General features: G+C 36.8%; 1 protein-coding gene across 1 annotated transcript; it reads right to left on the bottom strand.

Moving 5' to 3' along the window:
- Window positions 1-1650: 1650 nt before the first annotated feature.
- On the bottom strand, window positions 1651-27237 carry bard1 (BRCA1 associated RING domain 1). Its single transcript, XM_032568730.1, has 11 exons — window positions 26924-27237; window positions 25589-25645; window positions 24927-25075; window positions 22447-23504; window positions 21816-21896; window positions 19085-19257; window positions 13080-13212; window positions 12823-12955; window positions 9413-9505; window positions 3427-3524; window positions 1651-2377 (listed from the first exon to the last, which is right to left on the bottom strand). The coding sequence occupies exons 1-11, from the start codon at window positions 27013-27015 to the stop codon at window positions 2042-2044; spliced, it is 2403 nt and encodes an 800-aa protein (XP_032424621.1). The 5' UTR covers window positions 27016-27237; the 3' UTR covers window positions 1651-2041.
- Window positions 27238-27680: the final 443 nt, after the last annotated feature.

The following is a 27680-nucleotide window of genomic DNA, read 5'->3' as shown; positions in this document are numbered from 1 at the left end:
ACAGAAAAGGTAAAGAGCGGGAAAGAGCACAGCAATATGGTAGCTAATAACAAAACAAAAACAAAAAAAACATGCTGAACAACAGAAATAGTTTACCTGCCATCCGGAAAATCCTCCATAATCAAGATGGAGAATTCGATTCGTTCTAAGATTCCGATTCACTGTTGTTCTTCTCACCAAAATCAACTTCATCGCCATGCATAGACCCAAAACTTTCATACATTTTCAGCGCACCGTAGACATTAATTTCAGTGATCTTCAGTGATGCCAAATATTGTATTAATTTTCCCAAGCAACCTTAATACAACTGATTTTTTTAGTTCCATTTCAGAGGAGCTGTAGTCTAGCGCCACGGAAGAGTTATGAAAGATGTCTGTGTGGGCGAAAATTCACTGTCTAGAGTCAACTGATGGAAATGTGTAAAAAATTCAAATTGTTTTGGGTTAGCACACACTATAAAGGAAAATTGTCATTTATTCATTCATAATCATCCTTTGACATATGAGGTTAGCGCCTCCTATGGACCAGCCGCCACTAGGACTGCCACGTCCCTTAAGTCCAGCGTAAAAGGGGGACCAACTAACCAACAGGCCTCTTTTCCTGCTTTCACTCACACAAACATAGTGCCAAAAAAATGCAATTGATGATAAATCAACAAATCTGTCAGGGGTGAGTACCCCTAGCGTGCCATTAATGGTCTTTCAGCCAAACATTCATTTTAGATTGAACAAAAACAAATATTTAGATCCTTCTCCGTTTCTCCTTGAGTATAAGGGTGAACTGACTTAAAAGATGGTTTTGGTGTAATGACTTCTTTATCTGTGAGGGGTTCTCAGCCTATGCCAGTACTAGACTTGTTTTATGATGGATAATGATACTTTTTTCACCAGCTGGGAGGCACCTTTAGATCTCTGGCACACAGAGCCATTTTCCTTCCTGAAGGCTGGACATTCCCAGTGTGTACACTTGCAAATAATTGAAGAGATAAATGTGGCACCTGCAGGCATCTATAAGTGGCCTTAAACAATAAACATTGGCTGACTTAAGAAAAAGTATATTTGTTTTAAGTAAATATAGTTTCAATCCAATAAACGTAAATATTGAAATTTTATTTCAATAACTCATTTCACCAAGTTACACAGACTGCATACATTAGACTGGTGTTTTAAAGCCTTCATTTCTGGTCATTTTGAAAATGTTCTAACAGCTACTGAAATGAAACTTTTAAGATCAGAATATTACATCAGACAAATAATGTGTAAATATTTGAATACAGAAATGTGTGCTTAATGAGAGAAATTTGATAAGAACGCTACAATAGCTACTTTGAATCTGATAAGCCCCATCAGATCTAATTTACTGAGTAGGATGTACAGTGTAGAAGTATTTGCCGTCCTCACATATTTCTTCTGTTTCCAGGTACCCAAGCACATGTGTATCACAGATAAACAGAGAATTGTTTCCACATTTTGTCTTATGACAACCGCAAACTAAGAACAATCCCTTTTTGTTGACGTAGTAAATTCAAATCATAATAGTAAATTCCTGAATTTTACCTTTTTAGATCTCTTTTCTTTAATTATTAATTTAGGAGTCCAAAAATGATTACATTTCTACTAGCAGTCTCTACATAATAAAAAACAAAGATAATATACTGAAGAATATTTTTAATTCAGAGAAACATACAATTACACAACTACTCCACAAAAACTATACAGACTAATTTTCTGAAAACACAAATGTATTGGCTGGATTGATTTTTTTTTTCAATTTCCATTTTAGTTATTTCAGTTTTATGAGGCACTGAAAGCAAACATTGGTTAATAATACAAGTCTAAAAAGAAGAACTTTATTAGAATTTGTGCCGTATTTTAAACACATACGGGATCATAAAATGAAACACAATTGTTTTAATTTGCAAAGGAATTAGTTATTTGTGATAGAAAACAACCAATGCACCACAAGTTAAAAACCATTCAGTGAGTAAAATCTAGAAGAAATGTTAATCATAGTGAATAAAAAAGAAAAAAAAAACAGTAATTTAATGCTGAGGCACAGGGAGGAGGCTGAAGGCTGCAATGCAGTCGGTGATCCAGGTTGAGGGAGCAGACCACACTTTCCCTCGTCTGACAACCGCCGGCTTGTAGGTTCCCTGTGGGTTGTAGATGATGTACTGGGTGCAGAGTGCCTGGTCAGAGCCTGGCTCTGCATGGTAGGCTGCTGCATTCAGAGTCTGTGTAACGTCGCTGTCAGGCTTTGGCTGCCGCCTCAGAAGTTGGCCGCCTCCTTCTCGCAACAGCTTGGCGAGCTCGTCTTTGGTTGTCCCCTTAAAGGAGCCGAGGAGGAAGAAGAAACAGCCATCGAAAAGCGGTGGAAGCTGGAGAAACAAAACTCTAGTTAATGTCTTATTTAGGTATTTGTCATGCTTGCATGGCTCCTAATTCCAGATGAATAATTATTATTCCATCAAAAGAGTAGCTCAGAAAACATGAAACACAAACTGATAAAACAGATCTGAGGCTCTTGTGTTCTCAAGGCAAAATAATTCTCCAAAGGATTTAATTAAATCTCTATGAAATTCATAAATGCTATCAAATTTACTGTACAAGTGCTTAACTTAGATACTTTGCCAATAAGAGATTTTCAAAAACCTCACCCTCAAAAGGAACTTAGTAGTGTTGCTGTTTAAAGCAGCACTGAATTAGAGAACTGTTCAAAGTAACTCAAGCATCATAGAGTATAACATTTCAAGTAATGATGTTCTTTAATTATACTTTAAATTAAGTTCCCTTTTTATCTTAAGTGTTATCTTTATTACTATTTATGATATCACATTAAAAGTTTGAATTTTTTGTCCTTTCAGCAAAAAAAGAATATAAAAAAAGAGAAAAGCACTGTCCTATCATTTGTAAAGCAAATAGCTACTTATATTTACATTGTCTAATGACAATACTAATTTTTATAAATTGTAGTTTTTCATGCTAAAACATTTCCCTTTTTTTTCCAACATCAATCACTATCAATAATCTAAAGCTACACTAAAATGTAATTCTGGTGGCAAATGCAGCCTCAAGACGGAAAGTTCAGCATTATTTTCTATCAAGCTCTCTTAATCCATCTGCTGTCTGGTGAGCAAGTAGAAATTTTCAAGCCTTGCAACAAATTCTTGTTTGGTCTGAGGTCATGACTCCGACTTGGCCAGTGCAAAGTGTTTGTCTCGCCATTTGAGGATAGTTTGAGCTGCTGTTTCAGCTCTTTTCTTTTTGACCTCTCAAAAAAAAAGAAAAACCCAAAAGCTGCTTAGGAGGCATAACTACGTGTATACTGAATTCAAATATATTAAACCTAAACGAGACTCTAAACTAAACATGCCTCTTTTGATTTAATTTTTTTTTTTTGCTTTGTATTTGTGTGTTTAAACTTTACCAAACTACATCTGTTGATGCGACTGCGCTGAGGGCCTTCTCCCGCTTCATGCTCAGCTTCAGGCAGCCACTTTCCCGCCTGCAGACATGCTTTCACCCCTGCCGACAAACAGATAAAGCAAACAAAATTAAGCTTGCAGCTGATTATGCTGACATGAAAGATTGCGACAAGTTTTGAGAGGATGACAATGCTCGTGACTACTCTGTTACAAGCTAGAAGATTTCAAGGATTGCCAAAGCTGAAGTTGTTGACAGAGAGTTGCTCCCAGAGTTATGGAGTGAACGAAGCAACTATCATTGTAAATATTAGACAAAACTTGAAACTTGAACACAGTCCAACTGAAACTGTGACAGCCAGTATAAGAAAATGTAAATTTCTTTAAGGAGTAGAATGCAAATGTCCCACAGTGGCTGGTGAAATGTAGGTGTTACAGTAGCAAGTTATGGTAAAAATGGGATTATGCATTTTGTATGCATATCAAGAGATAATGCATGAAAAAAAAAAATCAAACAACCCATGAATCAAAGTTCTCTGTTAATGGCTATCATGTTGTGGGAATTGTGAGATGGATGTAATGTTTTTCAGAACTTCTTTTAAAAACGCATCACACAAGCATTACATGGTATGGATACACTTTCAGACGTTTCTTACCACACCTCCAAGCGAATTGCAAGATGTAAATAACTCAATCCAGATAAGAATTTCAGACAAATCCAAATGTAGAATGTCCTAAAAAATACTTACATACACAAATATAGAAACATTATACCTTCATCACAGGCAATTAGACATATTTTAAATTCATCTTTCCTCCACTCACAGTCAGGAGGAAGGTGGGAGAGAGAAAAACCTCTAGACATCACAGTTAGAGAACTTCAGCAAGTCACAATAACAACCATTACTGGTTATCTACCAGGCAAACAATTGTTTAGAAAGCAAAAAAGGGAAAGCCTGTTCTCTTAATGCCCTCAAACGTAAACAAAGTTTGCCATTTATTTACATGTTAAACCATGTAAATAACATGGTTTAACAGGAACCATGTAATTTACACTATGATTATCAAGGGATGATGAATGACTGATGGTTCCTTCTCTTAGTGTTAATATTTTACAGATGGAAAGTTTTGGAACAAAAAAAATGCCATAAGCATTTAAACACAAAGGTTCTTCATCCAAATATTACAAGGTGTTGATGGTAACTACGCTAGGGGAGGTTGTGTGTTTGATACATTTGTTGCTCTATGACTCACTGCTTTTTAATAAATCGCTAACAAAACAGAACCATTCTCCAACCATCCACGTTTACGTCTATTCCTGAAAATTAATTCATAGTTTACGACTCAGTGACGGAAACAATTTTAATCAGCATTGTATCCATGGAAACACTTGCCCGACATATATGTTTCACCTCACAACCACCTCCGCAATCATTCGACAGCATCTTTATTTTCTGGAATGTTTCTCCCAGCTGTTTGACAAAATGAGAAAATTAGTGTAAATGTGTGCAAGTGAAAAACCCTGCCACAATAACGCAAATTACATACATGCATATCTGTAGGAAGCAGTAAATAGAGTGGCACCATTCAACCCACTTAATTATAGTTTTGTTTCCTGTAGGGGAGCTAGGCTAAAGAAAAGGAGCAGATACTGAGGTTAATCGCTGCGGACGATTGTGCTTAGTGCTGAGGACTTATTAGCATATTTATTTATGTTCAGTTCAACTTCTAACCTCCAACCTTTGTGAGTCACTGAATGAGTGAGTGGCAAGATAAATGCTCCCCCACTGATTAAACATTAAACCAACTGCAGCTCATTATGACACGTGGATCAGGTCAGGAGGAGTTTAATCCTCAAACAAAATGACCTTGAAGAGATGCCCTGAGGTGCAATATGGGCAATTAGGAGTAACAAGAAGACACAGAACTTCAGTAATAAAAGAAACTCAAGTAGGCATGAGTACATGGTTAAATACACATGTCCAAACCAAACTTGAAAAAAATATTCAAAAACATGAATTTGGTTCACAAATTAGAATTTTAGGTAAACTTTCTAACAAGCTTAAAATTACACACCCCAGAAGAAATCTACACATGCATCTTCACTAATCATTCAACAAAATTATTAGTATCTTGAGTAGCCTTGTGAAGAAATCAATGTAAACACAAAGATTGAAAAAACAAACAAGTATGACATCATTTGACAGATTTTACATAAATTAGCTTGCCAAATATCTTAGAGCTTGCTTAGTGGAATTTAAAAAAAGGTAACCTTATTAAGAAATATAGGGCTTCTTTAGTTTCGACAACTCGACTATCTGGGATAACAAAAAAAAAAGTTCAAACAGCCATACTGGCTTTTTCTGCATGTAGAAAGAGTCTTCCTTTCAACCTGCTGACTGGCAGTGCACTGTAACAAGTGGAGGAGGGCCAGTTCTGTCTATCTTGTTAAAAAGGGATTTAAACTAGAAACAGTATGATATAAAACTGCAATGTCCTTGTAAGTGCAATTTTTTTTAAAACTTTGGTATCATCAAATTAACTAGTCCAATGCTAATCGCCTTAAATTTTAAATGAATACCTCCAAATAATTTGCAGAGAAACCGGTTTTTATTTGACTGTTTTGTGGCCAATAAGTTTCTCACATAATTGTAATTCTCTCATCAGAATCTGTGGAGATTATTCAAATTGGTTAGTTTCCTGGCACGGCCCTAACTGTTAGAGATGAGGTAATAAAAGGCAGAAGAAAAGGCAGCATACCCAAATTCTATAAACAGATGGACAATAAAATTTTGACACCATCACGTTTACCCCCAAGACAACAATCCTAAACCCAAATTTAAACCATTAAGTAATAGAAAAAGCTGACTAAAATCAAACTAACATAAATTCAGAGGTGGTTACTCCTAGATTTTCTACACTACAGCCTGCAGCATCTAAACAACACAAATAGACCATATCCAATCTCATTCCCTAAACATGACTGAATGGGCTCAAGTTCACATACAAAGACACGTTTGAGTCATCTGCATTCTGAACACAGTCCCAGAGAGAGGAGACCCGAGTCCAGTTCCTGGCAGTCATGCCTCTGGCAGGGTCATATGTTTCACAGAGGCTTGACCCTTGTTCAGATTCTCACTGCAGGCTAAAAAGGGAAAGGTGGAACTTGTGAACTGAAAGGAATGCCCTTTCTCTCTCAACATGACAGCAACAGCAACGAAACATTCAAGTTAATGATCGTTACTTACTTCATTTTAAGTAACGGTTCGATCTTTCAGTTCTGAGATTGGTAACTAATGCTCTTTGGACATGCAAAGGAAAATCTGCTGGTGAATAAAATTGTGCGACTCGACCGTCAGAACAGTGATCGGTTGGTCACAAACAAAAAATATGATCTTAGATCTGCCCACAGCCTGGATCATTTTAAATCGCTTCTGAAAACTAATTTCTATTCTTTGGCATTTATTTGAGGTCTAATAATGTAGTTCTTCTGTTTTGATACTCCTGTTTTTATCAACTTATGCTATTGTCGTTCCTGTACAGCACTTTGATGCAGTTTTATACCTGTTTTTAAAGTGCTATATAAATAAATTTGACATCGACATCTTTTTCTTCCCTAAACAGTGAATAGATAATAGCTACAAACTATTAGGGCGACATAATGGCAGTTCGGAAATTTCTTCTACCAAACTGTAGAAGAAAATTTATGAGATAAACTTTTTAATCAAGTTGTGTTTTTTTATTTGATTTGATACATAAATTAATACAATCTTGTAATTACCTTATGTTTTGTTGGATTGAAAACTACTAGTTCTATCAAAGAAATCCTACCACAATGGGGGTTTTTTGTCTTTTATGAGACATAAGATTGTTGGGAAAAAAAAGGAATTGGTGGAATTCAAAATCTACAACTCAACTGAGACGTAAAAGAAAACTAGGAATCACTATCAGCAAGGAAAAGCCTGACCTATTTATAATTTTGAACAGATCTTGTACTAAAAGTTGAATTCGTGTTATTCTATTTCTATTATATTTTACTGCATGCAAAGAAGAAAAGAGTTAATGAGCTTTAATCTGTCATAAATAAACAAGTAAGTTTATATATATATATATATATATATATATATATATACACACTCACACACCTATATCTATTTAAATTTCAGTGACCACAAAACCTTTATGTGGTAAGCCTCTAATCCTAAGTCAATATACTGTATGTAAATGATAAGCTGTACCTGTATTGATGCAAAGTGAACCATCTCCACACAACATGTAACACCTCATATCCTAAATTTATGGTGCAGTTTCCATTTCCTTTAAAGGTGGAACTGTAACTGATAACCGCAGTAGAAGTTTTGTGACTCACCACAGAGTGATGAGTCAGACACTTTGCCAAAGTGCAGTAATTGAAGCATGACAAGTAAAGAATTAGCTCAGAGCAGAAACTACAGATAGATAATGTGTTCTGGTTGGTAAATCCATGTTTTGATCCTTACAAGGGTCAGCAATAAAATACATTTTAAATTGATGTTAATATACATGTTAATTAGCATTTTGTTTCCTATGTTACTTATGTCAAATTTGTTTATTTCTATCTTACATTTTAAGAAATAAACTTAAGTTAAATAAAAATGCATGGTTTAATTTTTATACTGAAGCATAAAAGAATAAAATTTTTAACTTGTGAAAAATCTATTTAATAGTTTACCCCCCACCACTCAACCAAAAGGAGAATCTTCTTAGACAGGATAAAATGTTAATCCTGCTTCCCTAAAATAACAGCAGCAGCACTACAAAACATAATTCTGACAAAAGAGGTAATCCAGGACTTGGCCTAGATGACAGCGATGGCACACAAAGCCAGGTGACAGTGAGAAGTCACACATACACATGGACAGAAACAGAGAAGATGCCACAGTGACTGTCATGAGGGAGTGAAGATGTGTCAAGTGTTCAGCCAGCGTGGAGGAAAAAAGAAAACAAAAGGAAAGGGCTGAATGTGGTCCAAATGCACAAAATATTACAGAAACACACATCTGGAGCCGAACTGGCAGGCAGCAGCACTCCTAGCATTGTGCTCAACACACACGCACACACCGACGGTGAAGTGATGCTACTGACAAATACAGCAGCAAAGGGCACGCCAAGGTGCCAGAACACTCTTTGACAGCTAGTCTCTTTTTCCTTTGCTGGAAGCCGGCTTACTCAGAATTTCTGCTTGTTAACTCGGTACTAGGATGGCAGGGGGGAGGGAGGGGACTAGCTGAGAATAGCAAAACTGGTTTTCGGATTACCAAAACAAGAGGAGGCAAAGTGACTAGGAAATCATTTAATTGCTATCGATATCGAAGACTTCTGGGGTAATCATTAACCAAATTCTATCCCCCAGTCATCCACCCGCCTCATCTGGCTGTCAGACATGCAAGCAGGTGAGTGCACACACCACAGGAGCCACAAACTATTGATCTGAAAATTGCCTGTTGCAACATTTTTCTTTGAATGTTTCCCAGAGCAGTGCGTGTTCTGCATTTAGAAATCCTAACTCCACACAAGGAGTCTGATTTCAACGGCTTGCGGAGAGTACAAAGTTTGAAGACATGCTCTAGATTTCTTTGGCACTGAGGAGAATTAACCTCTTGTCTTTATTGCATAGGCAGCCTCAAATTCGGATGTTGCCTGGGACATAGCGGGAAATTATAAATATATAAATCAATTGGTCAATGTAAAATGCTACAAAGTGATTTGCTATTGCAAAAAGGGAGCTTTGTCAGAAAAAAAACGATCAATGTTGTGCTAGCCTTGCTCAGAAGAATTTTTTATTTTATTTTTAATTTACAGGTGCCAAAAAGTATGAAAAAACTGCAATGGCACTGCCTTAGGATGACTGCGGTGAGAGGTTAGTATACTTCCAGCAGTAGCTTTAACATCAAATTCAAAAAAAGGTGCCCGCAGAGAATTGTTCCAGTCAGCAGCTCACTTCATACTTACAGCTGTACTTGACAACCCAGCAGCCAGCAAGAAGACCCAGGAGGGTGGAGTAGGTGGTGGGCATTTGTCCTTCTGGCACGACGACATGGCTCACTGGGAGAAGAAAACAAACATGTACAAACCCAAACTGAAGAGAGACACTTAAGGGAGTTGTGCTACAAACTTAAAATAACAGCAGTCTGTGCTTGACTAGATAGTTCCAGATTGTGTGATCAATGATAAGGTATAAAGAACAAAGAAATATAAGAGGCCATTAAGGAGCAGCTTATTGTACATCAGACATGGAGACGTAGTACCTCACTACTGTATTTGTACTGGAACTTTTAACATGTTGTCACGTTATAACACACCAACATATTTTATAGGGATTTTATGTGGCACATTAACAAGAAAGCAGGGCAATGAGACATGGCTTTCACATTTTTGAGGAGGGGAAAAAAAATAAAAAAATCAGAAAAGTAAATAAAATCCAGTTAAACAAGCTGCATTCAGAAGTCCTCTAATTAGTAAAAATCAAATAAATAAATTGAACTGCTTAATTTATCTAAGAATTAATGCCAGTATTTTGTAATGACCTTAGAAATTGCTATATTAGTAAACAAACAACATAATGAAGACCAAGTAGGTTAAGGTTACAAAACAAAATCCCCAATCTTTGACCAGCCCATGGGATACTGGTCAGATCAATCAAACAAAAATGAAAAGGGTAACGCATAACTGTAAACCTGTAAATAAACAGTTGTCCACCCAAACTGTGCAGAGATCCACAAGTCATGTGGGAGAATCGGTCACAGCACACATATTAGGCATGCATAAATCATTTTTTTAAACGGAAGAATGGCCAGAAGAAAGCACTTGTTAAGGTAAGCCATTTTAAGTTCTTTTGCTGTTTGCTACAGACCATGAAGGGGAAACGGCAAGTGTGTTGAAGAAGTTGCTCAGGTCAGACGAGACCAAAATTAAACTTTTTCATCTGCATGCAAAGTGCTTGTGGAGAAAAACTGTCACCTTGAACACAATACCTTCATGGTGACACATGGAAGCAGTGTCATTCTTTTCTTTATCAGGAACTAGGCCTGCACAATAGTCAAAAATATTGCGTTCTGATATGATTGCTAAATATTGCATATGACCACATAATTGGTTTACACTGTGACAACCATTTCAATTAACCCACATTTCCCAAACTACAACCTATATTGTCTATCTTCACAATGTTTCGATCATCCCTTAAAAATCTTGGTCATGTCTAAATAAGGACACTTGAAGGTCGCTCAAGTGGCCAAATTAAGTATTGGCAAGCAGAGTTTTCATGCATAACACCTGAGCTATTATAGTCCACAAAACAGTGTATCCAACCAGCTCTTTGTGATTGCAACAAAATAGGTCAGAACTAAATCTAAATGAGCCTTTGGGAAACTGATGTTGAAAGGAAAAAAAAAAAGTCAAAAGTAAAGATCTCTAAACGTGCAAAGATGGAGGAATGCAAAAGTGTTGGAGCTGCATTTACAGCAAATGGTGACCCACAAAGACATGGTTCAGAAGAGCCAAATAATAATGTTTGCCACTTTTATTTGAAGGTACTCTACTTTGTCCAACACTGCAAATGCTTTTAAAGTATAATATGCAGGGCATAACATTAGCAATCATCAGATATACACATAGCAAAACAACATACTCTCATATCTCAGTTTTTCAATTATACATTTAGAGAGAATGTAGATCTCTGGCTGTTGAGATTATTTCATTCACTCCATAATTAGTCACTTTTTAGGTTAATAAACAAGTTTTGAATGAAAAAAAAGTGGAAATTAGAAACCTAATTATTTTTTTTTTAATTAAAAAGTGGAATTTGGGAAATAATAAAACAGATTTCATAGGACCTACCTTAACCTAGCTACAATGAAGGTATACTTCTCACAGTGATAATTCGCCAGCGTTTCTCACTTTGAGTGAGTGACCAGGTAACCTACTGTACGCCTGTCAAACTGCTGCTGACAATGCAACAAAAACCAGAGCAGGGGTTTTTGCTACAAAAAGCAGGGTCACATAATAATAGGTTAATTAAAATTTAAATACAAGCTTATTGCCTCTTCATTCAATGAGTGAGCCGAGTTGACAAGTGCAGAACGAACATAATTATATCCCAGGGGTAAAACCCTTTTACATTTTGCATTGAAACTATAGCATTCAGCTCGAAATGATAAAAACTAAAAAAAAAAAGAAAAACGTCTGGAAGTACAAACAGTCACCCCTGCAGCCAGAGGGGGGGAAACAACAAGAAGCTCCTCTGCTTTTCATTAGTGTGAATTCATCACTCTGACAGCACCTCCAAACATTTTATGAGGAACGATTTCAATTACTTCTGCTCTCCAGTGTTCTTCCAGCCATTACTATGCAACAGTGAAGGAGCTGCTGCATCACAATGATGTATACACCACTAAAAGCAGCCGTTTGCTACTGTTGAACCTTCATGAGTGATAATGCTCAGGTACTGACTCACAGCTTTTACAGTACAAATGGATCTATGTTTCTTAGTAAGGCGTATGGAGCATAACTGTGTGTGGGGAAAAATATCATTTGAGTTTAAAAAAAAAAAAAAAAACTCTAAGATTGCAGAAATAATTTCACCAAACATTAGAACTGCAGTGTGTGACTGTCTCTTCATGATAGATTTCTCATTCTTCCTAAATGGGAAGCTGGGACAAAACTGCCCATTTATATAACAACTTCTGTGTACTTCTAAGAATATTGGGCAAGAAAAGGTGTTTATGCAACAACAGCTGCATGAAGGGGCTACAGTGAAAAACTGGCTGTTGACCAATTTTCACCTTGATCGACCTTCTTTTTACCTTTAGCGAATTTGCCACGTGAGAGTTTAACTAGGCCATAGGTGTTCAAACGCCAGTGTCCTGCCAGTTTTAGATGAGTCTCTGCTCCAACACAGCTGATTCAAATGGTCCAATTAACTCCTCTGCATGTGACGCCTGCTAACGACCCATCAGGTAGGAAAACTGTTGCTCTGTGTTATCATTTGGATACTAATATAAAGAATATGTAATTTATGACTACTCATGGCAGGAAGACGAGAAAAAAGATATTTTGAATGCTGTTTCTTTCGTCCTATGCAATAGGTCCAAAAGAGAGCTCAGAAAAAACAAAAACAGGAATCGGTATCACGGAAAAATAAGTTTTACAATAAATGGAAATCGGCCAAAAATTCTGAAGGTGCATCTCCAATTTTTACATCTATTGTTTACTCCTGAAAATCTCAGTTGCTGAAAAGTTGTTAGAAAATAATGGTTGTCAAGCAATGACAATTTGCAACATAGAGGCAGAATTTCAGGTTTATTCCTGAAATAATTGATATCCATAAGCAAGAGTTAGTAAGTAAGATAAAAGAATACTACCTGAGTCAGAAAAGGTATCAACGATCCTTCCTCTCAGTAGCACTCCCAGTTTGACTAGCTGACGCTGCTCTCGTGATGATAGCTTGCTGGCCAATAACATTAAAGTCTGATCCCTTCTCGCACTCTCGCTCGACTAAAATGAGACATAAGAACACGGTTATACAGTCTCCGGGCACTTAATGCAAGAATATCACCACTTGAGGGTTGCCAAATGCAAGATGGAAAAAAGGATTATTCACTGATTTATGAAGACATACCGCAGAGATAGTGGCTGAGGGGCTATGAGATGTATGAGAATTAGCATATTGGATTCCTTCTGCAGCTTCCTGGAAAATCGCCAGCATCTCCTGGCTCACTGCATAATCTGCAGGACGCTTTCCATGTAGATTACTGCAAAGAGGACATAAAATTTACAGATAAAGCATATCAAGTGTTTCAAAGAATGTACCTCTTTGTGTATTAATGAGTTTGTAAAGATGAGGGTGAAAAAAAACCATAAAATAAAACACAACTAAAGCAAAAGGACACACAAAACTCAGGTGGTTTAGTGCAACAGGATGCTCCATTCTATACTCCGATATCTCATAAAGAATAACTTCTGATGTTAAACATAATAGTAACCACCAACAGAATTTTGTCAAGATTTGTATGTGTAAAAATGTAAAATTTCAGAGTTTCTATAGATGTTTTCTATATTTTACCAGTCTAATTTCAAGCCAATTTGTCAAGTATTTCCCACCCCCCATTTTGGTCCTCCTCACATTAGAATCTTTAGTCCAAAGAACATCCTCTCAATAAGAAATTAATATTCTTCCAACATGTTATCACAATACTTGCAAATCTAAGTCACAATCTCTTGCCAAGCAAAACTGTAGAGTTCAATAATCCCGTATTGAGGGAAAAGAATCTGGCAAAGAAATCACACACCAGCTGTTCGGTGAAACTGTGCAACAATATATGATTTTCCCTTGATGAACAATAATCTTTGTCTCTCTTTAGTTTGATATGAAACTAAAGAAAACCGAAATATAAATTCCAGTTTTATCAAAGATCAAAATTATTTTCTTTCCATTAATACAACACTCTACACATTCATTGCCAACCCTGGTAAGATTGTAATAAATCATCATGGACACCTAGTGACTCTTAGATGTGTGTTCCTGCTCGAATTCCCCAACAGTGAGCCTGACTCCCCTCCTCAAAGTGCATGATAGAAACACCCTTGTCAAACTTCGTTTTATTTTTATTTTTACTTTTTATTTGTTGACTTGTGTGGTGTTTCAGTTATTAAAACGGTTTCCTTACACCAAAATGAATTTGAATCCTGACTGGAGCCCTTCTTTACAGGGCGTACATGTTCTCCCTATGCAGGCATCATTTCCCTCTGACTTCTTCGCACAGTTACAAAACATCTGATATTTTGAGAAATGCATCTGAAGAAGAAGATCCCCGTTTCTGTGGGGATTCAGCATATATTTTAAATCTGGTACATAGTAACCTTTTCAATACTGTGTGAGTAATGGAGGCTTAAAATCAAATCAAAAGCACCGCTATGAACAGACACTCAAAGATGATAAAAGTGCAACCATCTCCTGGTTACAAAGAGGATGTTGAAATGAAGTGCGAGTTTGAGAAAGCTGCCTGAAAGGTCACCTTGAGGAAGTGCAAAAGAGGAAAAAGAAGGGATGAAGAGAGAGGATGGCAGGAAGAGAGGATACAAATAGAAGAACCGAGCCCAGCAGGTCGTCTCTAAAAGATTAGGCGTCAGCAAAGATAACACCTGGGGGACAATTAATAGGTCCACTGGTCCATAAAATATTTCATTTGGATTCATTCTCCCAGCCGAATACACACACAAATATAAACAAACAAAGAATGTCCCTGACACTTCAACATATGCAAGCACACACGCTGCTGTGTGCATGCGAGAAGAATATGTTAAAATTTCAAGGGAAAGGGGAAAAAAAAAATCATGGCAGAGGTAAAGTAATAAACACTACAGGGCTTTGCTTCTGCTTGACCACAAGTTTGATTCTAGTGACCATGAGCTGCAACATGCATCAAAACTAATCATTGCCACTATTTTGGGACTATAGACGCATTATAACAATACAATAACAATTATAGCAATCTAAACAGTCCTGATATTGCAATAGCGACATATTGTGCAGCTCTATAATAGTTTCTTATGTGTTATAAGATTATAAGGATGTTTTCAGTTTCTCAGTTCTTATGTTTTCATGCAAACATTTGCATTTTTACTCCACACAATAAAATAAAACTAATGGCAAAAGATTTTCATTTTTCGTTTAGACCTTCCATGTCAGTTGGCTTCAAACAGTATGCTGTGTATTTTTCTACTCCTTCAACTGCATTTTCTCTCACAGTAAACATAATTTTTTTGCTCTAAAACTCAAAAAGAGAAATAAAGCTGTATGTAAACAAGGTTGTATAAGCTATCTTTTCTTCTTAGTGCCAAAGGTTTTATGGTTCGTGTTAAAATTAATCTTTAGGTGTAAGGCAAAAATGACTATTTGAATTATAAAGACTGATGAGCCATGTTGGGTCAGCAGTTTGCATCCTCCACAAAATGTCCTTTCCTCCACGCCTATGAATTTGTGCATAGGTTAGACAAAAGACCACTGACATTTACTGCATATATGATTTTTAGATTTTGTTCAAAATTAACAGTAAAATTAACAGAGGGTGTCTAGTCATTTCCAACAGTCTCCCTGCAGCACCTTTGCTTAAACCATTAGCAATATTTCAAATTTCAACAGAAAACAATTAGAGTTCAGCACATAGGAGCCAAAACTCTTCAGTCTGCACTGTGGCTTGGCAAGCAACTGCAGCAGACAGTATAGTTTATGGAGTATACTCCAAAGATTGGGAACCTAATGACACCCATTCTCTAAAAGTTGTCAGACCCACATCATCTTAAAGGTGGCCTCTAAGGCTTTCCTGTAAACAAGCAAAGTTTTTGCTTACACTCAGTCTTTCTCACCAAAACACATTCTGTGAACCATTGAGGTTGAACAAAGCTGGAGAATAATTTTGCCAGCTATAAAAACATAAGCACAGAATTTAAATTCATTTTGTTTCTTAGTTTGTAATGACATGTTGACTCCGTCTATCTGTGAGAACTGAATGCAGATAATTAAATAGCCAACAAAGGCTCCAGTTAGCACACATGCAAATCTAAATGTTCGATAATAACATTACGGTACAAAAGCATAACATGTCACTATGAGGTAATCAATAAGGTATTTTTGTAAATGTAAAAACAAACAGCTAAAAAATAACAAAGTTCCCAAAATAAATTCACAATTACCTTCTACTATTTAATGGCATTGCTTATTCGTTGTATGAGCATACATTTTGTAACTATACAGGTCCAGTTTATATGCAGTACATTTTAATGATATGCGAGAACTGTATAAGGTCCTGAGCTGACATTAATTAACAACCAAATATAGATTGAAGGTTTTGAATTAGTGTATGGATTCAGCATTATTCCTCTGCCAGCTGTCAATTCAAACATACTGAGTAACTTCTTATCTACTTACCGTCATTTTTTTACTTTAATGGTAATAACCAGTGGTAGCAAACTGCCTTCTGCATTTTCAGTGTGTAATTTTCAGGCCACTTCTTTAACGTCCTAAAAGTTCAGCTGTGGTAATATTTACACCTCCCGCACAGATGCAGAGCATTATTTTGCATATCATGTGGCTGTCCAGGTGTATAAAATACATTCAGATTTAAAACCAAGACTCATGTCTAATGCACGGTTGATTATGCAAATAAAGTTTGTGCTGCTATAGCAAGCACAAACACACAAATCTGACTTTTCACCCACAAGAACTGTTTTCCCTCACAATCATTATAGAATATTCTAGACAGACCTTTTATATTAGTCTTGATCTCTTATTATGTGCAGTTCTCAAAATATCAATTTTTGCTTGACCCTGAGCGTGATGCTCACACTCTTGTCAAAATATCTGACAATATGTTGAAGTATTTATTGTACATCTTAAAAATGTTCATAACTAAAACTTGAATATGAAAAAAAGCTGAATGAAAAAAGGAAAATAAATATATTCAGTTTAACAGCCCCACCCAGCCTCTAATCCAAAGTCTGTTTCTTAATAGTTCATCAAGTCATTGTGACAACTCTTTCCCCCAGACACTTACGGCTGAGTTCTGAAGCTCAAAGAAATAGAGAATGGGAAAAATAAAAAACACACTCACAACCATGAGAAGTCCTGCCTGTTTGAGAAAACAGACCCACATCGAACAGGACTGGTAAAAACCAAATATGATGAATATTTGATTTTTATTTTATGCTTTGAGATGTCCATCCAGTTTAGCTTAAAAATCTTGCAAGATTGTAGTTTTGCTTTTTCCCCCCCCACACCATACAATAAGGTACTAAAAGTGTCTTTTTAGTGATGCATTTTTTAAAGTCAGAAATACAGAATCTTTTGCCTGTTTTAAATTGTAATAAAGATAATTTATTGGGAAATAAATAACTGATCCCTCAGACTGAATTTTGATAGAGATGGCTATATGACAGTGATCTTTTACAATCAATACGCTTTCAAGTGCAACACAGCAGTGGAACGGGATAGCAATGAAAGAATGCAGTTAAAAGACAGAAACCTGTCATGCACACAGGCAACAAAAGAAGCCATCAAAAACTACTTCCAAACCCAGAGCTTCGTGCCAGTCATTCCATTAGGAATTGAACTGGCAGATGTCTTTGCTTGGCTTGTGTGAATGTGGCAAGCACGGAAGAAGTTTGGATGATGATTACATTCACCAGGCAGTGACCTGAAAAGCTCTCTGCATCAGTACTGAGAGGTTACAGAAGCGAAAAATGTATGGCCATGCATTAAAGGAGTCACCCAAGCAATAAGACAAACACAGTGAAGCAAGCAATGTAGAAAAAAGACGATTGGTAATTGCCAAAGAAGGAAAGCGACCCTGATCAACCAGACTAATCATCATAACGATGACCTAATGTCTCCTACCTCATTACAAACAATGTTCTGCCCATCTACACTGCTTCCATAAGTGTTAGTACAGCATCAGGAAAGTGGTAATAAGCATTAGCCTTGCATCTGTCCACCTACGCACACTTTTTTTTTCTCACACCCTGTTCCTATACACACACGGCTCATGAGTGACTGGGAAAAGAGCATTTCACCATTCCTGTATCCATCCAGTCATTGTCTGTATCCGGACAAACGGATACAGACAATTACTTTCTAGCAGTCATTGGGTGAGATTTGGGGTACACTGTGGATAGGTCGCCAGTCCACCACAGGGCAATACAGAGACACACAGTACAAACACACCATGCATGCACACACTCACATCTAGGGACATTTTTAGAGTAACTTATTAACCTAACAGTCGTGTTTTTAGACAATGAGAGAATCCACACATACATAGGAAACATGCAAAACTCCATGCAGAAAGACTTGGAATTCGAACCCAAGCAACAATGTGGGTTTACTACATTTAGGCAGGAAACTGAGAAAAGCCTGCTTATTTACAAAAGGTAACATTTGAATTTAGTGAAAATGTTTTCCTTCCTGTATCAAAGCTTCCTTGCCCGATCTGTCAGTCTCATTTTGTCCAAGTAATCTACATCCAAAATTAAAATACTTTGTTTGATTAGAATGGGCTTGAGAGGTACATGTAATACAATTTGCCATATTTAGCAGGGAGCAGCTGTTGGCAATCATATCCTTTACCTTAATGTAAAAAGTAAATATTCTGCATTGACAGAGAAACTTTTGTTGCCAAGCTTCAAAGTATTCATTACAAAGATGGATGAAAGTGGGCATGGGCCAGTATGAGGTTCTCAAGATATACTGACTTGACTAAAACTACTACCTTTTCATTGTATCATGGCAATTTACAAACAAAAGTTTAAAGAAAGAAAATGCAGAATATGATTAAAATTATTTTGTGTAAGACAAAAATCCTTCCTACTTCACCAACATATTAAATTTCATATTTCTGACTTCATATTTATTGATGTTTGAAATATAGCTTTTAGCAAAAATATAGCAAAAGTCTTCAACAAACTTGGTCAGACCTCTGTCTCTTTAAGAAGCTCCTACTCTTTCCAACACTGCGCCTTCAGCACAACTTCACAACAACATGTCAATAGTTACAACTATTACTAGGAGAGTTGAACAGAAAAGTAGTCAACAAGACTACTTCAACAAGAAAAGACATATATGCAACTTACAGAACGTTCTGTGAGGCACCGAGCTGCAGCAGCAGCTTAACAATGGCTGCATGTCCATTCCTCACAGCATCATGGAGTGGAGAATCATTTTCATAGCCAGGTGTGTTCAACAGGGCTCCCCTTGCGACCAAAACCTTCACAGCTGCCAGGTGGCCCAGATTACATGCCTCATGCTGAAACAAGAGGCAAAAAGGCTAGCAGTCATTCTGTGCAACTCATGCTCATTATTGTAAACTGTTATTTTCAAAAGAAGTCTATTACCATAAATTCTGCAATGAAATGTGTTTGGGTTTTTTTGTTTCCCACTTTGCTGTTTGAGACAAAAATATATCCAAAAACACATCATGTAATTGTGAAAGGAATGTTTACCTCTGAAAAATACCTCTACACCTTCAATACACTTCTGCATATTTTTTGATACCTAATCAAATTAATAAAAACTAAAACAAACTCAATCACCTTCACTTTTTGTAATTATTCATTATTTAAAACAATATTTTTCTGAAACAAATACAAATGAGACTTAGAACTAATAACATTTAATTTGACAAAGTTTTTAGCCTGTGTTAATGATTTATTTTTTCTAAACAAAAGTAGAACTGCACAAAATCTGCCCAATACGCTATTTTGCAGCATATGAAAGTTATATTTTAAACAATAGGAATTATATCTGGTGTAAGCATAAAGGACAATGAAGTAAATCCAAGTTTCCAAATATATCAAAATTGATGAATATAAAAGCATGACATCTAAAATATTATAGTGTACCGAATATTATGTCCAACCAGTCATTCTCGACTGTGATATTGCAATAACATTTGTGATCGTTTCATTGTGTACCTCTAATAAAATTATATGTTTTGGTTGTTCTCAGATTTTACAATTCAGCTAAAATGTTAACTATTTGTTTTAAATAAAAAGTCACAATAGGAAACACATAGTACAGTGAATACTGAGAATGAATTGCATTACAATATTTTATCTAGTAAATTAAACTTGCCTTTTATCATTTCTTACGGCCCAACTGTTTCATGCAAACACAGGCTATTTCCAGCCTTTTTTTTCTCTTTTTTTTTTTAGTGCTGGCCATCTGTACCGAACAAATGTTTGTTTTACTCGCAGGAATTAAAATCCACGGATTTGTAAAGTGCACAAACAAAATCTGTTTCATTTTATTTGCTCAAGGCTCAACAATCCCAGAAAAGCAGACACTTGTATTATCTTAGAAGACTAATAAAACAGAGTTATGAAAGTGGTGCTGAAACTAGAGAAGTGAAAAAGACACATCGGGGAGCAGAGGCTCACATAAGTTCCAAGAAATATACAAGCAGTCAAATAATATTTCAAACTCAAAGCTGTATTGTAAGCATTTCAAAACATCAGCTGCAAACTGTCAGAGCTCAAATTGAACAAGTCTGAGGGGAGCTAGCAGTCACATTAAGGGATGTAATAAAGTCAGAGGCAAACACTGACATTTGTTCTCAAAGACAAAAAAAGCATGATAACCAAGGGAACAAGTGACAGCACTTCCAACTTTTCCTGTTGAAGCAGAACTGTGTAAAAGCACAAAGCAACACACCTTTTAGGTTAGTCTTATAGTTAAACAATTCCAGCGATTACAGTAATTATCTTACCAAGGATACAACACTCTGATAAAGTCACAGCAAAATCCTTTTTAGCTGTGTTTCACATAAATTTCTATAAGAAAAGACAGTTAAAATTGTACTCAGGCTTCCTTTTGTTTGGAGCTTAATATTCTCTTAACATGAATAGTGTAAAGGATTAGATGAAACCTAGTGCTGAATAAAAATGACAAAATTCCCCTGTGCTACATCTATTAAACATAAAAAAACTGACTTCTTGTCATAAGAAAAGCTAAAGCTTTGGTCGTTCCAGGCTGTTGTCAGAAATGTGTGTGGCCAACTTTTCTCGGGAGAACTGTGTGTATGGTTGAGCGGTATGAACTTAGAATTTTTTGCAGTATTCTGTGCTACTATTATGATAAGATTAAAGATGGTAAAAAAAAAAAAAAAGTTCTTGTTTTATTTTTGGTAACTGTATGGTTGTGACTGCATGACAAAGCATTCATAGCACCAGAAACAATAATTTTTATAAAAAACATTTCCATTTGAAAACAGCTTCTTCAAGACGCCATTTACCAAAATGCACACAGTAACCGTGTTTAATAATACTTATGAATTTATTGCCATTTATTGATAATCCTGTGGAACAGTGGAGAAGACACCAAAAATAACATTTTCAATTGCATTGTAAGTTTTTTTTTTACTTATTTACCATAGATAATTGAAACTTACAATGATAAAGATACATTTAAAATCTTATGATGAGTGACATTTTTCATTCAGTACAAATGTTTCACTTATGCAAATACAGTCATGTAAAATATAATAATTAGGACACCTAATTGAAAACCTGATTGTTTTCCAAACACAGGGATATTTCAGATCAAATTTAACAACACTTAAAAACAACATAAACAAAAGAAATTTATTTTGTGATGAGAACTAAATCTGGACACCACCTCATTATCATAGATTCTACCAAATCTCCAAATAATTTAATTTCACTCATCAACCCAAAGAATGTTATTCCTGATTGCTGGTTTTTGTCCATGTTTTCTGTGGCCAAACATAGTCAGGCCTTTGTGTTTATTTTTATATCTCTTTGCTTCCATCTGTACAGTTGCTTAGATTGATGTATGTAGACTTACCAGTGGTGTCCAGCCGGCGTTATCTTTCAGGTTGGGGTCAGCTCCCTGATCCAGAAGTTCTTTGACAGAATCTACATCTCCCTGCAGGATACGTATAGTAAACAACAAACCTGAGGTGAGAATCACAAAAATGTAACGTCAACCCATATGAAAAAATAACACCCGATGCCTGAGGACAACACTCTGATAAAGTCACAGCAAAATGTGACTTTATCACACATTTTGTGTGATAAAAAATCACACAAGTGACTTTCAATCTCCACAGGCTGATTGATAAACCTGTGGAGGTTTATCAATCAGCCTCCACAGAGAGCCATTGATTCCCGTGTCAGTGATACTGGGAGGGATTCATGAGGATTACTGAACAGCAGAACATGCCTGTCCGATCACCTGAGTACTGATTTGAAAAGGATTGGGTTTTTTATTATGAAAGAATCAGTAAACCATAAAAAGGCCACAAAGTCATGGCCTTTTAGCACCTTTGTCTGTCAAAGGTGCTAACCTTTGACTGACATTTCATTTTTATCTTTGTAGGAGACAATAGATGCAGCATTAACTTGAAATCTAGCTCCTTGGGTAAAGTTGCTTGCATTTTAGCTTTAGCAATGTGATCGGTACTAAACGTCTTCACCTTTATTGCAGCAAGATGTAGAGGGGTCTCTCCTCTGTGGTTCCTCTTCCTTATTGCAGGGCTTCCAGGGCTTGAACGGCCGAAAGACGACCGAGGACTGCACATGGATTTATTGTGGCTGTCTGAAGACATGAGGGCTACTACAGTCGGACTATGCTGTTTACCTTCTCTCGGGTGTTTCTTTTTCTTTTCACTTGTCGGGCTTGCTAAAGTTAAACGCTCAGTGAAAGGTGAAGCATTTCCACTAGGTGATTTTCTCCTTTGGCCTGAAGAAGCCCTCTGTCTTTTTGGAGTGGTTTCCAAGGAGCAGTTTCTCTCCACTGCTTTGCTTCTTTTGGAGAGACTCTCCAGGGGAGACGTGTTTGTCTCTTTTTTGGAAATGTCTTCCAGATTTGGGTTATTTGTTGACGACATCTGACTGGATGTGCTCTGACCATGCTGGCTTTGGTGACTCAGCACATTGATCTCCCCTCCCAAGAGACTTACGTTTATTGTGCGGTTGGTCAAACTGAGTTCACAGACCTGCGAGGCTTCAGCCTGGGCCTCATCAGTCGAGACAGAAGAGCTTAAGAAAGAAACCCTTTTGCGGGACCCTCTTGCTCCAACAGCACAGGATGGCTCTGGTCCAGATGAGGGATTTTGGTTGCCTGTAATTCCCCACTGCTGGTTTATGGCCTCCAGCTTCTTCTTTTTCAAATTCTCTTTAGTCTGTCTACGTGTGGCACTGGTGTGCCCTTGAACCTTCCTTGTAGTAGCAGTTTTCGTAGATCTTTTCTTTCCTTTACTGTTTACATTACTTTCATTTTGTGAAGATGAAGAGTCTTGGGAGGACGAAGTGAAATTAAACACTGAAAGGTCCTGGCACTGAGCTGTGAGGACGTTGGACTGAGCAGCAGGCTGTTCTTCAAACGACTTCCTGTCTGGAGCAGTGATCTCTAAAGGCTTCTCCACCTTGCAGCGCACCTTTCGACTGCGAGGACTGAACCAGATCTTAAAGTTCTTCTTGCGTTTTGGGACTGCAGCCTCCGCCTGCGAACTGACCTCAGCAACAGAGGAGTCTGAAATAAAATATATGAAAAAAAATAAATAAATAAAAAAAGCAGAAGTGATATACAGTATTTTAAGAACAAAACAGTAATCCCATCCTTGTACTGTGCTCGCTACAAATTTTGAAAGTGAATTGTTTTCAGAAAGCCTTTTTCTCTGTGTGATAACATTCTACTATGCACTAAAAATTTAAAACAATTACAAGAACAATTCATTTCAATGCAATCAACTTTTGCACACATTTGACAACACATTTACATTGCCTTGCAATATATAATAGTATAAAACAACCACAAGCATTCCAGAATTGTATTATTGGTTCAGTGGGTTAAGGTCAGATTTAGGTTAGGGTCAGAGTTGCAGTGGAATGGTTTAGATCCAAGTATCATGTGTTAAAAGTCAAGACAATAAATGTTTTGCTAAGAGGAATTAGCATAAAGCCAGGAGGCAAACTACCCAAGAAAGTTGAAACTGCAGTGAAAAGTCACTATGGACGACACAATACCAGGAAAATATGTAATTGCAATACAATTACATGTTACATTACTGCATCATAATTACATAATTGTAATGCTGTAATTATTATGTTTTATCCACTTTATCCTGATTATTTGATTATATACAGTTTTCTCACTGTGAACTGTGAGGCTTAGCATCTCAGGTATACGAAGAATGACACATAATGTGACTTAAGGGCAACTAAAAATCGAGCAATAGGCTGAATATATACAGCTCTGGAAAAGAAATAAGAGACGACTGTACTGAATCCCCATTGAAAACCTTATGGTTATTCCACCAAATTTTGATTCCTGAACTTTTCCTGAGTTAAAACAGGTGTACCGTTGTTTTTAAATGAATATGAACTTGTTTCCTTTGCATTATTTAAGGCCTGAAAGCACTGCATCTTTTTCGTTACTTTGACCATTTCTCATTTTCTGCAAATAAATACTACATTTTTGCTTGGAATTTCAGAAACATGTTGTCAGCAGTTCATAGAATAAAAGAACAATGTTCATTTTACTCAAATAGAGTAAAATCAGAGAACTGACAATTTTGCAGTGGTCTCAATTTTTTTCCCAGAGTTTTATATTGCTGGTCTGCAGAATGATGGTGCATGTCCCTTTAAATATGATATCCAACCAAATACTGCATCCAAACAGTCATTTGCAACCACGACACCCTAAACATTAATATTTCAAAGGTGATTGTGATTTGATATATTGTGCAGTTCACCTCAAAACCAGGCACTCTGCATTCACACTTTTCTAATATTTTTGGAAAACATAAATGCTTTTCCTTCCACTTGAATTACGCACCACTTCATATTTGCTCATAACACAAAATCCCATTAAGAAACAATGAAGCTTGTGGCTGCAATGTGAAAAACATATTTGGACCGACTGAAAGCAACATGTTGCTGTGCATGCATTTACCTGGTTGTTCTGTGGGATTAAGCAGGGACTCCAAGTCACTGAAGAGCTGTATGATGCTGCTAAGCTGCCTGTTGATTTGAATGTCCTTCACCCACGCAGGGCTGAGACACACCGCGCAGCCGTCTCCTGCCCGGGGGCCAGCACAAGACCTGAGCAATAAGCCTTTCTTAGAATGGAGTCCTACTTACATTTCAGTACAAAGAAATACAGTGCATCCATTGATTCCCCCTCTTAGTAGTTTCAAAAAAGAAAGGTTTGTAGTTCATACCAACTTTGGATCTAAGCACATTAGATTTCTTCATCCATGTGAACCTTATACTTTCAGTATTAGCATCATTTAATCTCTGCAGAGATTAGTCCAAATAAATTAAGTAATTTTCCACGCCTGAGGCAGAAAGAAGACGACTCCCACTGTGGCTATTTTTATGTGTCATAGCAGGAAAACCAGACTGTTTTTTAAATACCTTTCAGGCATGCCAGTATGCCCTGCCAGTAAGCCAGCATCCACGCATTCATAATCTTGGCAGTCGCGCACTTAAATGCAACGAAGCAATCATTATCATTATTAGCTACACCTGTGTTCGGCAAATAAAAATTCCTGCCACGGTGAACGCCTGCCCGTAATAAGCATATCACAGCAGAACACCGTGAGGTTACATTACCTGCACAGCATATGCTCGCACATCCCCAGACACACTGGCTCCTCCATCAAATTTGAGCTGGGAAACAGGGAAAGGATTTATTAGTCTGTGCCGGCTTAACTCATTGCCACACAAAGAAAGCAATTGCAATGCAAGATGCTGTGGAGCGGTAATTAGGTTTTTGATCTTTACCATTTTGAGAGTATTAAAACCTAAATCCCTTTATCACAGAAAATAACTAGATTTGATACAACTCACCCTTCACTAAAATCACACGAGGAAAACTAAAAACACAAATGATCATTTGCAGGGACTTCGCATGGTGTTGCTTTTTGCCTGTATGCATTTCCAACATCTCACGCCATTTCTCTGAAGCTTATTTTGCCTGGGGATTGTTTATTGAAATTCATCAGCTTCCTCATCCCTGGACTGCAGTGTGTACCATCAACTGTGAATTATTGTTCTCACAACATAAGGCTTTGTTTATTTTTCCTGCATGGTGGATGTGAAAAGTCTACACAGCCCTGTTAAAAAGACAGGAGAAATTAATGCAGAGTGCTTTTTACTTTAGCAGGGACTCCAACACGTACAAGTATGTAGAGGAACAAGGTGAAATTCTTTAAGGGACAATTTTAAAGTATGTAGTTGCCTAAGTACACTGCTGTTGAATTATGACCAAAGTCGTTGTTAAGGAAGATGCTCCTCTTCATCTTTCTTTTAGGAGGCTGAAACTTTCGCACCAACACTGACTGTTCATACCTTCCTAAAACTGAACAAAAACAGCCCCAAAGTATGATGCTGCCATCACCATACTCTAATGAGGGTTTGAGATTATAAGAGCATGTGAACAATTACACAGCCACAATAGTTGACCGTTGTAATTTATATTTTTTAATAATAAAAAAAACAACCTGTTTGATAAATCAAATTAAAGATGAGAATATTTCTGAAATACTTTTCCTTGGTTTAACTTTTTACATCACAAAAAGCTGGCATTTTAGCAGAGGCAAATAGACTTCAATATCTTGAATATTGATATGAAAATATTCTCAATAAATGTAATTAAAAAATGCACAATGGCGTCAGACACTCATATATTGCAATTCTATATTACGGTGGGAGAAATCATTTCAACGCATCTAGTTATACTCGCTCTTTTGTCTTTTTCTGTTGCGTGTAAACATTCAGGTTAAAATGACGTGTTTATGCATGTTTAGACTCGTCGTGTATTAAAGCTAGAAGTGATTAACCCTGTTATATTTATTCCCCTCACAGGAGTACGCCTCGTGAAACAGCTGTTTACGTTGCATTTTGCGTAGCTACGCAGAAAAACGGTTCGGATTCGCACCAACTTACCATTTGGAGCAAAGCAACAGTCGACGAAAGTTTGCAACCGCCTCTTTAGTGTCCTTCCAGCCATCTGTTTGTAGCGGTGTGGTATTATCCATTCTTACAAAAGGAAATATTTCTATTACCGATTTGTTGTCGAATTCGTTTCTCCGATCCTGCCTCTAAAAAGTAAACCACAAAACAACAAACTACTTCCTGGTTCTTTACATCTCCCGCCAATTATTTACGGAAGTGACCTAAGGGTTGTGACGTCAACTGAGACGCGCGTATTGTCTTAGTTGACGCTCCCTGCTATTTGAAGATTTTACAGACATGTAGGAGAAATATTATAGTCAACTGTATAACGGTTCCGTACTATTTTGGCTGAAGGAACTAGCAAGATATTGTGTTAAATTTACAAAACTTGCTGTGGATATTTCTTCACTTACAAAATAACATAAATCTGTCCAAAACAAGCTTTGACACGCGTGACTGATTAACATCACAGACTGGAATTGATTAATTTAAAAATAATTGCTAGAAATCATTATGACCTTTGATGTAATAAAACTAAATGCTCCGATTAGGTTCAGATAATGTTTCCTGCAGAACTGCAGCATCATTTGCTGCTTCATCAAGCAGATATAATTATATTGAGTTCAATACTACCAGTTAGCCTCCCATGCATGCAAAGGCCTCTTCAACTGGTGGCGCTCAGACCGTATGGACCAGAGCATAGTTTTGCCATAAGAAAAATTTCTGATAACGTTCAGAAATTCCTTTT

Source organism: Xiphophorus hellerii, chromosome 7 (genome assembly GCF_003331165.1).
Source record: "Xiphophorus hellerii strain 12219 chromosome 7, Xiphophorus_hellerii-4.1, whole genome shotgun sequence".
Taxonomy (NCBI): Eukaryota; Metazoa; Chordata; class Actinopteri; order Cyprinodontiformes; family Poeciliidae; genus Xiphophorus; species Xiphophorus hellerii.
The sequence above is the reverse complement of the archived record's forward strand: the minus strand, read 5'-3'. Positions and strand labels throughout refer to the sequence as shown.